Genomic DNA, 13567 nt, shown 5'->3' with positions numbered 1-13567 from the left:
CACCAGAAAGAAAGTGAGAGAAACAGAGACAGCGAACTGGATGCAAAGAATGGAAACAAAAAATATCATGGAGATTTACAAGAATGTGAAGAAAGAATTTATAAGGGCAAATCTGTACAATAACACAAAGGGCAGTGCTTTGCTATCCAAGGCTTGAGCTGGTTGCCTAAGAACAAAAATATGCAGGGGCAAATATTTGCAATAGGATGAGGCATGTGTATGCTGCAGCAAAAAACCTAGAGACCACTCAGCAAATCCTAATGGAATGCCAAGGGATTCACCCAATCAGACCCGTAGGTAATATGCACGTTCCAGAAGCACTTGGATTTCAAGTGGACGGAAGCATCAACCGGTCAGCAGTCAAGATAAACAACAGACATTTAGAGTATTGGTAGGAAAAAAGGGAAGAGAATGGTACGACCGGATCCGTTACAGGGATAAGTACTTGCACAAGGTAGATAAGAGAAGTTTTGAAGAAGGAAAAAAAGAAAGATTTAGGAGATGTATACAAAAATGCTAGAATGAAAAACATATATAGCATAGTTGATTAAATCAAACAGGCGAATTGATAATTTCTCACTGCCCCGTTTTAAAGGGCCTCTGAAACGGTTCGGTCAAATTTTGTAGACGCATAGGGTACAGCTAAATTTAATCATTCGCACCACAATTTGTGTAAAGTGCCTCATATTAAGAGAATTACTGACGATTACAAGTTACCCTCCTCCATAGCCATGCATTTTCTCCTCAACTCGTTCGCCGAGTGATCGGGGCTAAGCTCCGCCTTCACTGGCTCTGCGTCATGCTGGCAAGTCATGTCGTCTACTCCCGATTCTCTAGGAGGGAGCATGCGAAGCCTCTCCAACCACTCCGCCAGCTGCTTAGCAGTCGACCCCAAGCAAGATCTATCGAAGTAGCGTGCGTTGCAAGCATTCTGTCACAGCGCAGAATGTGTCTGGTATTCCAGTAAATTCAGCCGAGCTGGGCATTTCAACGGAACAGTGGAGGCATAAACCCAAGCTGATGAAGGAACTTTAGCGTAGAAATATGTGAGCGGCCTGATCGGTCAGCACGTTACAGCCACCTGGTGGTGCAGAGCTTAACCAGCCAAACAAAGAGCTAATATTGCTCTAACCAAGCGTAAAATATTTTAAACATTTACAAAAGCAATGTGTTATCGATTGCAATCCTGCGAAATATTTACTCCAGCAGCAAAGAAGAATACACTTCGTTACTGCTACTGTGTTTAAATTGAGCACTGTGCCACCAGGTGGCTGCACCGTGCAGACCATTCACGTTTGCACTTCTGCTCATCCTGTGAAACGACACAGTCAAACGGCCAGGCCCTGTCCCCTTGCGCTTGCGTTTACCAGAATACTGGACTCGCAAAATGCTATTGTGGTAGTAATCCTCCACTGTAAAGTGACGGCTGCAAATGTGAAAATCCTGGCGCCGATCGGATAGCAACAGTCCGATGGGCTGGAACCACTCCACTCGTCTGCTGCCTTGCAGAGGGACACAATGTCGCAGCTTGACATATTGCCAGTTGCTACATTTGCAGCTCACAACGCAACAAAGGCGAATCATGGTGCCACGAAAAGACTGAGACCGACTCTAACTGCAATGCTCTCGTCAAAACGAAGCCTGTTGTAACACAAGCAGATGACACTTTCTGTGTGCCGGAAGTGCTTAAGTGTAGTTTTGTGCATTCTCTTTCTGTTACTTTCTTTTTATAGAAACAAATAAACTCACATTCTAACTATTACAAACAACCTCTGTTCACCATAAAGTTGGGAAAATTATAGATGACGCGCCCTGGGCAGCCAATCGGATAGCTCACCCTACTGACGTCAAATGGGTAGGGGCGGCTGAAAATTCAGTCGAGCAGTTGCTGCGATTGGCAGTGATTTACATTTTAAAACCTTATAATAAATTATACACTTTACGCGGAGCACTTAGATGCGCTAATTATTGGTCAGAAGGACCTACTGTCGCGGATGTTGGGAGAGATGAAGTCGGGAGACGCAGGGCAACAGGGCAAACAAATTTTACTCAAACTCGAAATGGAAAACTCAAAACTCAATTGGCAAAAAATAAAGCTCCACACATGCATAGCCTAAATATGTCCTTATCCTCACCTATGTTCATCCTTAGCGGCTCCTAGGAAAAAGTCTGGCAACCCTAGCCTATGGCTGCGAACTAACAAAAAGCAATGTCCTTACAGCCTTTTATCATCGCCTGTAACTCCGATGAGTGTCAGATCTTTGTCATAGTCGGTGCTCCCGCTGACTCCGCAAGCTTTGCTGCCTTGGTATCGGCCGGCCAGCTCATCTCTTTCGGATGTCGGTGTCCCGAACTCTGGCGGTGACGTGGCACTCTGGCCTCCCTGGCTAGGCCTAACGCCGGGTTCCGCTGCTCCTTCTTTGAGTGCCGACGAGATACCCCAGAGACTATTGTACATGCTGGTCTGCCTCTGAAGGGGGATCCTTCCGGGAGTGCCCGGCACTGCCATAAGAGGCTGCAGCAGGTCCAAGGAGCCTCACTCGAACGCTGCCGAGGTCGACGACCACACCCTGGATCGCCAGCGTCACAGGCTTGACTGATCCTCCATGGCTCCCGTCGCCAGTACGATGCTGACACTCCAACCTTCTTGCCCCAGAGCCACGTCGATAATCCAAGCTCAGCGCCACTTCTCTCTCGATCACAGCTCGGGTCACGTGCCTCAAGGGCTCGTGCCGTTCGGACGGATCCGCACATATCGTCCTCTTCCTTTCTTTTTGCGCCGCATGCCTCTTACATATGACACCTAATCTAATGATTCAGTACATTTGTAGAAAAACGTCAAAATAATTTCAGGGCCCCTTTAAAGGGTATGCCAATAAATAATCATCATCAAAGGTGCTCTCCCCCTTTGCCTCTAGTAACGCAAGCAAGCAACGTTCCTTACCCACCTTCTCCCATATTAGAGCTGAGGAACTGCATGAGGTGCAACTGACAAGCATTTTTTAATGCGTTAGCATTCTTAGGGTAGTTAATGCACTTTCCGAGGGCTATGTTTGCATGCATGTATATAACCGTTCTCCTGCCTACCAAGGTAACTGTCGAATGGGTAGTGCGTTGGGCTGCTGTACTGAGGGAACAGGGTTCCAAACCATCGGACCAACTTGGGTCACTGAGTATTTGGCAATGTGTATACATGTACCGCTCTTCAACAAACCTATTTCATGCCAACATGGGTCACTGTAGATGCGGGATTGAGTAAGCACCGCTGTTCGAGGAAACCCTTTGTTGCAGACTTGGAGCACTGGGTGTGTGCCACTCGGTCTGTGCTGGTTTTCAATGAACCTCTTTGATGCGAACTTGGGTGGGTCACTGGGTAGGTGACAGCAGGCATGTGCTGGTCATCAATGGATAGACTTTCACACCAACTCAGGCAACTAGGTATGTGTAACTGGGAATGTGCCGCTCCACAATTAAAGATAATCCTTAAGTTTTTCCGATGCTGGGCAAAATCGATCACACGTCACAAGGATTCCTCCAGCACAGCGACCGGATGCTCTAGCAGGCTGTGCCAACAAGTTTACTGGGTATGTGCCGCTTTTCAATTAACCTCTCTTCAGCTTGGATTACTAGTAGTAGGTGCTGTTACATGTGCGGCAAGCGAGGGAACAATTCTCAGCGTTTGCAGGCACCAGCATGCCATACTTCTTGTCTCGGAGGCCACATGCGGACTTCCCAACAGCGCCACTAGATGGCACAGCAAGTCCAGAAAGAACCGCGAGAGAGGAGCCTGGTTGCAGAATGACGCATTTCTAAGCGTTCACATGCACTGATGCACCTTGCATTTCGGAGGCGACACACAGGCTTCGCGGCAGCGCCATAGATGACAACAAGTATTCGAGCAAAAGTGCAAAAGAAGAGTCCCACTGCAGTACACAACTCATACATAACTCGTTTTGACGATGGCACTATGTGTTTTTTTCTTCTCTTCCTTCAGACTCTCTTACTGAGATTGCAGCTTCCTCTAGAGGAAGCCAATGACATGCGGACAAGATATATAAAGTCAAAAGGGGGGGGTGGAAGTAATTAACTGTACACCATGGTGTACAACATACACTACGAGAGAAAAATGTAGATCATGCTGGGGTCACTTGACATACGTGCTTGAAAACGAAGCACACAAAGGAGCTGCTTAGCGCAATATTAACTAGGGGTCACCATGAGCTTAGCAAAAACTTATTTCTGAAGTGATAACGCAGAGCATATGTTGCATATGTTGCACTTCAGCACAGAAAACTTTCACCTCTGAACTGGACCTCATTCAACATCACTCAAGAATGAGGTGAAATTCAAAATGTTGAGCTCACTCAGTTTCAAGCAGTCACCAACCTCACCTCACTATCTGAGGTTGAGCTCTGATCGTATTAAAGTTGAAGTCAACTTCGTGAGGTTGCCCACCTTTGCTAGAGCATGGTAACTTCATTGTTTGGCATGGAACTGTCTTTGCATCGAAATATACAGGCAGAAGACTCCATAATTCTAACAAAACGTAGTAAATGTCTTTTGAACAACAAGCATGGTGCACATAATGGCAGGAAAGTTCTGTGTAGTCCTTTGTGATCATGTGTAGCTTATTAATGATAGCAATGCATCACTACATAAACAGCTTCATGTAATTTTACAGAAATTTTTCTGCCACCTTAGTAATTATCGAAATCCTTGTTGAGCTGCTGATTCGGCATATTCCATTTGGTCGTACATTGCATGACCTTTTCATTTACAACGTCACCTCAACGTTATGGTCAGTTCTGAAAGGGCTTTCTTTAGTTCAAGAAGGCAGCATAGATGCATTTACAGTGTGCGAGGAAATGCCAGGAGAAGAGACAACTCCTGTTCTTCCAATGGTGCAGACCAATTGAATTAGCAACTGCTTGGTTGGCCCGCATCATTGACTGTAAATGCATTGGGAGGCAGACAACATTGTTCTTCGCAGCCTGGAAAACAAATTTGAATGAAGCATGCAGGACTCACTTTTTGCTGTCTGCAAAACAGTGCACGTATGTTTTGGACACTGTGTCCCAGATGCACAAGGTCTTGTCGTCACTGCATGTCGCCAGAAGACGGCCATCTGGGGAGTACCTGTGCAGTGGAATGTAATTCCATGAATTACCAGTAGTGAATTACCACTATCAATTACCATGAATTACCTGTACTGCAGTAAACAGTGTACAGTTGAACCTCAGTATGAAAGTGTCACATTTGATATGAAAATACCTTTGTTATACCCAGAATTCTTTATAAGCATATATTCATTACAAGTTGGTATCCGATAATTCGTTATATCCATGTCCATTATGTCAAGGTGTAGCTGCAGTAAACAAGACCCCAAAACAGCCAAAGGAAGTGACAGCCATCAGCATATAAGTATGAGATTGCACTCTGTCACAGTGGACGTGAGAGTCGATCAAAAAATGGTTGTCACGTCTTTCTTTCCTAAGTCTTTGTAGAGCTATTAGCAGCATGTCACACTGTCCACCGTCCGACTGCTGCCAATCATCCTCAGACAAATGGCCTCAGACCACTTTAATTGTACCTTCGGTGACATACCAGCAGTACACGTGGTCTCAAACCACTCAGACTCGCACAACCTCAGACGAGGAAGGTAACCTGGACAACTCGGGACAACCTTTTGCTACCTCTGCCTACATCTCCACTGCTCAAAAAACCACAGTATTTTTTTGCCATTTGTTTTTCTTTTATATGGTCATGAAAACAATCCTTCCTTATTGCCCTGTTGCCTCTGGATATTTTCTGACGTAGCCCAGTACACTCAAGAGCTTCAACTTGAACTAACTTTCCCATACAAGCACCAAGGATGACAAAGACCTGAGTCACATTAGCAAATCAGATCCCACCTCTATCAGTAACACCTTCATCTCGCTTGGGGTACTATCCACTTCTAAGTTTGTCACAAAGTTCATATGGCCTTACTGCATTGTCAAATGCTATTCAACAGAGAACTACATCATCCAGCTCGTGGTTCCTTCAGCTGATTAGTGGTGTCATGCTTGCCAGATGATGAACGTCGGTTGCTTCAGAACCTACTTCGATCCCCTCGTCTTGTCCTCACCTTGAGTCACCACGATGGCCCCCCTTAGCTGTTGGGGCCATTGTTGTGAAGCAGACGACCATGCACGTCGGGCAGACTGCCATTGCCTGTCACCGGTATGCAAGCCTAGAGTTCGAGCTGTTGGCACTGATTGATTGTGTTGCTGCCCCTTTCATGGCTGCTTAGTGCTATTAATAAGACCCCGATTGCAAAGGGCTTAAAATCTTTGCATCATATCTCAATTTATTTGCCAGTTAAAAACAAATAGCCTGCTTTAGCATATACACAAACTGCTTGAATATGCTCTCACTAACATTAAAAGAAAAAAGCACCAACGTGACCAAAGCAATGATCAGTACGAAATGACAAGAACGAATAATAATTAATAAGCATAACTTTCTATGCTCACCAATTTTACTGGCGCTTTTCACAGAGAAAAGAAAGACCTACAGCAGCAAGCTCTAGGGTGGTGCAAGTCAAATCTTGTGATAACAAAGTCGCATCCGACAGGAAAATATTTTCATTGTGTCCTAAATTCATGAACAACCTATGTTGGTTACCCACCGGTATCAGAAATAAATTATTGACCCTTTTCGTGGAGTAGTTTGCTCTAGAGGAACGAGATGGCACTTTCAGCGGCGCACAGCACATTGCCTCAGAGATAGTGCACAAATACAAAACCATTACCGCTACTGCCCTGCTACTGTGTGCTCAGCTGTCAGAAATGCAACTGGCCGTTCACTAAGGGACTGTGTTCCATTCATGCTTGAAAATGTGGAACAGTAGAGGGAAGAGGTGTGGAGTAGTTGGCCGCAAAAATAGTGAATAGCATATTAAGGTATGGAATGAACTGCATGTTCCATGAACCAGGTCTACGGACCTCAGCTACATAAGGACCGCCTGTGTTGCCGGCACTTTGCAACGTGTGGTTTTCCTTGAGGATAAAGAAAGTCACTCTTCCACCAGCGTTGTAGGCTAACCTCCAAAAAAAGAGCTTATACCCGGAACATTGAGAAGAGTGAGTACACCGTTTGTCATACACTGACAGAGGGAGTAGCGCCGTTACCTGGTGTAGTATGTTTCTCGCATGTTATCCGCACACATACATAGCCCAACTCATGTGCCAACTTACACCCACTCTATCGCCAACATATTAAGAATAAGTGAATGGGTGCACACTTGAATCAATGAGGCGAAGCATGGGTGATGGCGACTACATCGACAACACACAAACGTTCGGAGCTGAATGTGACGGTACACAGAGTAAGCAAGTGACTGGCAATAATACATCTTTGCTACAAGCTACTACAAAGCACAGAACATCCACATTCCAAGTCTTGTGCACAGCGGGAACGAATCTACCGCAACTGAGCACACCTGCAAGCAATTAGGCAGAAAATAAGCGATTGGATACTGACCATGCTGAGGAACTTTACTGAATCAGAAACATGACGAGCCGCTGCTTTGAAGTGTTAGCCAAATAAAGAATGAAGAGCAAAAGACACTGATCATGACTGAATCCACAAGCGCGAAGTTTAGCCAGCTTGGAATAGACTTCTAGCCTTGCTTCTAGTACAAGCACTGCATATGCTACTTGCATTGTTTGGATGAGGCATAATTAGCTCCGAAAGCTCTTACAAGTCCTCTCAAGCCATTACAGACAGCAGTAATCACAAAAAGAAAGAGTAGTGGCTATCCCGTATATTTATTCAGTGTCGCACAGGCTTAAAAAAGTTGCAAGTAGATATGATGTTAATGTTGCTTTCACTGCTCCCAATAAGCTAGGTAAGATATGCGCTGCCGTACAGAATAAAAAGGAGCGGGTAAAAGGCAAAAATCGAACAGATATTTGTCCAGTGAAGCACAATAAGAACAACAGTTTTACTGACTGTCGTATGGGTGTGGTTTATAAGATTCCCTTTAGCTGTGGCCAGTTCTACGTAGGGCAAACGGGACGGTGTATCAATCAGAGGCTAATGGAACACAAAAGGTCGTTAACCGGTGGATCGCCTTCTAATCTTTCGCTACATTGCCGAGATTGTAACTGCACGCCAGAGTTAGATGAATGCACGATATTGTACAGGCATAAGAATGAAGATACGCGTCTTATGGTAGAGGCATGGCATATCTATAATGGTGGAAGTGCGTGCGTGAGTCAGCCTTCGATTACATTACATAAGGAAGAAATTAAGTGCTTTAACAGTTATCTCTCACGTAGACAGGCACGTGTACCCGACTGAGACGTGGTGTTACCATTCCTGAGCATGCGCAGATGAGTTTTGTGTCTTCTTTCTTTTTTCGCCTCAGTGCTACCTTCAGTTGATAGTCGACGTTCGTGTTGTCCACTTCTCTACTCTTGTGTCCTGTCTACACGCCTCACTTCTTTTTTGCATAATGAATGTGAGTGAGTAAACAGCCAGCAAAAATATTGGCCAATGACCATCAGCGAGTATACGTTTATCCTTGCCTACCTGTGCTTTTTTTTTTTACCTAAGCAATTGCAGCACATATAAGAGGGGGGTCTTTAAGGTGCTAACTGACCGGCTCACCTCACCGAGTGGACCCAGTTGCTGTGCACTGGGATGGTCTGCTGCAGGTGCTGACGCTGTACTGACCACACCTGGACAAACGCAATAAGAAAGCAAAAAAATATATTTCATAGGAATATTCATTAACTTGTATTTGACGTAACAGTTCTGAAGAAACCTGCAAGGTAGAGAGAAGTAATTAATAAAGATAAAATCAGACATCAATCCAATCGTAGCAATTGCTACAATGGAAACCCATATGGGTTCCTTGAAAGAAAAGCGTCACAGTTGAAGAAAAATTCATCCTGGTCCAGGACTTGAACCCAGGACCACTGCCATTCCGGGGCAGCCACTCTACCATCTGAGCTAACCAGGCGGCCAGCAGATGGCAGGGCGAAATCGAATTTGTCAACAACTCAAAGCAAAGTTGCTTTGCCCTAGAGAAGCATTGGTCCCGGGTTCAATCCCCGGGAAGATTTTTTTACCACTGCAAAGCAAGGAGCAGTTCTTTTGTCAACAGCTGGCTAGAGGTGCCCACAGTGTCTGCCTCTGGTGTCCCTTCACAACCTCCCTTCGCAACTTTGGTAGCATTACACCACCACTTGCTACAACTACACATTCCTGCACTCACCTTGACGGTCATATCATCTGAAGCTGTGGCAAGCGAAAGACTATCGGGAGTGAAGTCCAGTGACCGCACCGCTGCAGTGTGTGCCCGCAAGACTTGGCTTTCGTCCTTCCTGGAGGGAGAGGTGAAAGAATAGGAGATGATGCTAGTTTATCTTCCCGTCATAATTCATTGTCATCAGTTTAATTTATGGCTGCTGCAGGACAAAGGCCTGTGTCCTCGATCTCCAATTATCTTTTTATTGCATCAGCTGACTCCATTCTACACCTGTAGATTTCCTCATTTTATCACACCGTCTAACCTTGGCTGTCCTTGACTACACTTCTCTTCCCTTGTCACCCCTTTCTGCTACTTCAATAGATCACTAGTAATCTGCTCTATGCACTACATGCTAGAGACATTTGCTCCTTTAGCAAATATTTATACATAGTTCAACATATGCGTACATTTTAGCAGACCATGCTTCGTGTTAATTACAAAAGCAACATTGTGTTGTCAGGAAAACTTGCACTGGAATTAGAGCTAAAGCAAGCAAATGAGTTTTGAGGAATCTCACAAGGTGGAGGAAGTCTCATGAAAGGGAAAATTGTCAACGGCCTGAATGTAGCATGAAGCTACAAATAAAACTCAGAGTTTCCAAGTAAGAAAGCTTTGCTGTTGACGAAAAATTTGTCCTAGCCCAAGAATTTTTCAACTGTGAAGCTTTCATTCCGAGAAACCTGTATGGGTTTCCTTTGTAGCTCCGTGTTACATTCAGGTGAATGACAATTTTCCTTTCCAGAGCTACAACACAAAAGGCATGCCACAGATAATAATAATCTTTATTACGCGCCACTAGAAGAAACACATGGTAGGTGGGCCTGTCGAAGCCTGAATGGCTTGTGTGACTAGGCCCGGCAGCGTCAGCAACAGCGATAAGGTTGGGGTCTGTACAGGCGTGACCTTAGCTCCAACAAAACATTGTGCAAACTAACAAAATAAAATAAAAAGTAATACATGTTATGCCAATGGAAAGTGAACATTTTCCACATTTAAATAGAGATACAGGTGAAGGTAACCAAATTACATCAAATAAACAAGTACCCACACTACAGAGCAATGAAAAAGTCAAATGGAAGATAACCATTTCTTCAAAACCCTTTTTGACAGAACTGAAAAAAATTCACCAGGCAGATTATTAAAAATTTTTGGCACAAAGACAGATCGTCATGCCTCACCATACCTAGTTATTGAACGAGAAACTTTGAAACACTTGTCCCTCAAAAGTCGTGGAGCTACATATTTCTCTCTGAATTGGTCATTCCAAAAGTTACGAAGAACCACAGTTTGCTTGAATAAAGACTGAAATGAATAAAAACCCAATGCCGAAAAGAGATTGTCATCTGACACCTGGCCACAGCCATACGCAACACTTCTCAATATATTTTTTTAATAAAGTGTCAATTCTCGTTTGCCATCGCAATGCGCAGAAAGCGAATGCAGTGATTCCGTATCGTAATATACTGTATGCAAGACCGTGCACTATAGTTTTCTTTACAGATAATGGTGTGAAACCTTTTATATTAAAAAGCAACCAAGTGTCACTCCTAAGTTTACCTCAAAGGTAGGCCAGATGATGCTGCCATGACATGCTGCTATCAAAAAGTAAACCGAGATATTGCACAGTCTTCATACGCAACCAGAGTACATGCAAATGAAACACAGTGCTGATCATGCAAGTATACTAAGATGTTTATTGCTGCGCTCTTTAAGGGGTTTCAAAATCTATATCAACTGCCTCTTATTGATATTTACATTAATACAATTTTTTACAAACCAATGCATTACACTATGTATTGTATTTCGCAGGGCACCCACAGCCTTTACATAATTTAAATGCTTTAAGATTACCGTATCATCGGCATATTGATAGGTCTTACCTTTAGAAATTACTAGAGGAAGATCGTTTATGAATATATTAAACAATAGGGGTGATAATATGGATCCCTAGGGAACACCGGCTTTAAGCCATTGTTTTTCATTGACAGCTTCCTTGTCGACTATAAGCTTCCTTCGGGGGCTTCGCTACGCCGGGCATTCCCTTGCCACTGGTGCGGCCTTCGACGAGCTTCATCAATGACGATGTTCCGGCTGAGTTTCACCGCTCCCAGCCAATTCCGTGCCAGCATCCAAGACTGACTGCGACATCTGCTCTCACCTGGCAACCAAAGCCTTCCAGCGTCACGCGATCCGAGGGGCGGATATATAAGCAGCACTTGTCAGCTGAGCGTCCGGGGCACGACATTGCTCTGGCTATGTTCTCACACCCGTTCTACGCACAGGTCTTGGCGCTGTCCCTCCTGAAAGCTTCCTTCGGGGGCTTCGCTACGCCGGGCATTCCCTTGCCACTGGTGCGGCCTTCGACGAGCTTCATCAATGACGATGTTCCGGCTGAGTTTCACCGCTCCCAGCCAATTTCGTGCCAGCATCCAAGACTGACTGCGACATCTGCTCTCGCCTGGCAACCAAAGCCTTCCAGCGTCACGCGATCCGAGGGGCGGATATATAAGCAGCACTTGTCAGCTGAGCGTCCGGGGCACGACATTGCTCTGGCTATGTTCTCACACCCGTTCTACGCACAGGTCTTGGCGCTGTCCCTCCTGAAAGCTTCCTTCGGGGGCTTCGCTACGCCGGGCATTCCCTTGCCACTGGTGCGGCCTTCGACGAGCTTCATCAATGACGATGTTCCGGCTGAGTTTCACCGCTCCCAGCCAATTCCGTGCAAGCATCCAAGACTGACTGCGACATCTGCTCTCGCCTGGCAACCAAAGCCTTCCAGCGTCACGCGATCCGAGGGGCGGATATATAAGCAGCACTTGTCAGCTGAGCGTCCGGGGCACGACATTGCTCTGGCTATGTTCTTACACCCGTTCTACGCACAGGTCAGTTACTTACAACCGGCTAAATGTTATCGTAGTTCTAATCGTTGTACAGTAGCGGTGTCGTGCCCCACCAACTTTCTATATGTTTTGCGAAAGTGCCTTGTAGGGTTGGTTTCTGCTATTGATGCTGTATCGAGTGTTCTGTTAATGCTCTCGGGAGATATCGAGAGTAACCCTGGCCCTAGAACCAATGCTGCACCTACAGGTTCTGACAGTGCCAAAATTACGGAAATTTTTGAAGTTGTTAAAGGCTTGGAAACGAATCAGGCGAGGTTTCTTCAAGAAATACAAGTTGTTAAAGAACAACAAAATGTGCTGAATACGTCAGTCCAGGCCCTTCTTAGCAGGGTGAATCTTCTGGAAACTGATATGCGTTCTCTGAAACAGATTGATACGCTCAATGCAGCTTCAGCTCCGTGCGCTCTCGACGCCCTTCGTCATGATATGAGGAAGCTTAGGGCGTCACTTGATAGCGAGAGCAACAGATCCAGAAGAAACAACCTCATTATTTTTGGCCTGGATGATTCAACCGATGAGACATGGTCTGTATCGGAGGAAAAAGTACTGTCTTTCTTCGAAACGCAACTGGATGAACAGGTTACCCCAGAAAGTGTAGAGCGTGCTCATCGGCTTGGTAAATCCCAAGGAAGCAAAAACAGACCTATTATTATAAGGTTTGTTAACTTCAAGGATAAGGAACGTATCCTATCTCGTGGTATCAGGCTCAAGGGTACTAACTTTGCGATCCGTGAGGATCTCAGCCCTGACGTCAGGCTTGCGCGATCTAAACTTGTAAGTTATGCAAAAACATTGAATTGCTCTTTCAAACTTCGATACGATAAGCTACTCATTGATAAGAAGTGCTATGTTTATGATAGAACTCAGGACATTGTTGTTGAATTGAAAAAGTAGCAGAAGGGGCGGTACCCGAACAATAAGTCCTCAAAGCAATGTGTGCGCACGGGACGTTCCGCTCATCCAATTTCAGAGTTTACCATCTTAGTCGTGAACTGCAGAAGTGTAAAAAACAAAACTGATGAATTCGCTACTCTGACCTCTTCAGTAAAACCCCACGTGATTATAGGTACGGAGTCTTGGCTCGACGAAGCTGTTGGTAGTTCCGAAGTATTTCCGCCTGGTTTTCACGTCTAACGTTCCGATCGCAATGCGCATGGCGGTGGTGTCTTTCTACTTGTTGACTCGTGCTTGCAATCATCTCCCGTGTTAATCCGAACTGATTGTCCCGAGTCAGTTTGGTGCAATATCCGATTTGAAACTGGGCAATTACTGACAGTTGGCTCCTTTTACCGTTCCCCCGCTTCCACATCGCCTGAGACCTTCACAACCCTATCAGAGTTTCTTTCTACAATAAATAATGACTATA

General features: G+C 45.1%; 1 protein-coding gene across 1 annotated transcript in view; it reads right to left on the bottom strand.

Annotated features, from left to right (window-relative positions):
• The window catches only part of LOC142592570 (uncharacterized), a 163499-nt gene that overhangs the window by 92608 nt on the left and 57324 nt on the right, over positions 1-13567 (bottom strand). Inside the window, exons 5-7 of the mRNA XM_075704096.1 lie at positions 9266-9374; positions 8656-8726; positions 5029-5136 (exon numbers count right to left, since the gene is read on the bottom strand). Of these exons, the coding sequence (XP_075560211.1) occupies positions 5029-5136; positions 8656-8726; positions 9266-9374 (288 nt within the window). The remainder of the gene's footprint in view (positions 1-5028; positions 5137-8655; positions 8727-9265; positions 9375-13567) is intronic.

This window comes from Dermacentor variabilis, chromosome 9, assembly GCF_050947875.1.
Source record: "Dermacentor variabilis isolate Ectoservices chromosome 9, ASM5094787v1, whole genome shotgun sequence".
NCBI lineage: Eukaryota > Metazoa > Arthropoda > Arachnida > Ixodida > Ixodidae > Dermacentor > Dermacentor variabilis.
This window is presented reverse-complemented; position numbering and strand designations above follow the sequence as displayed.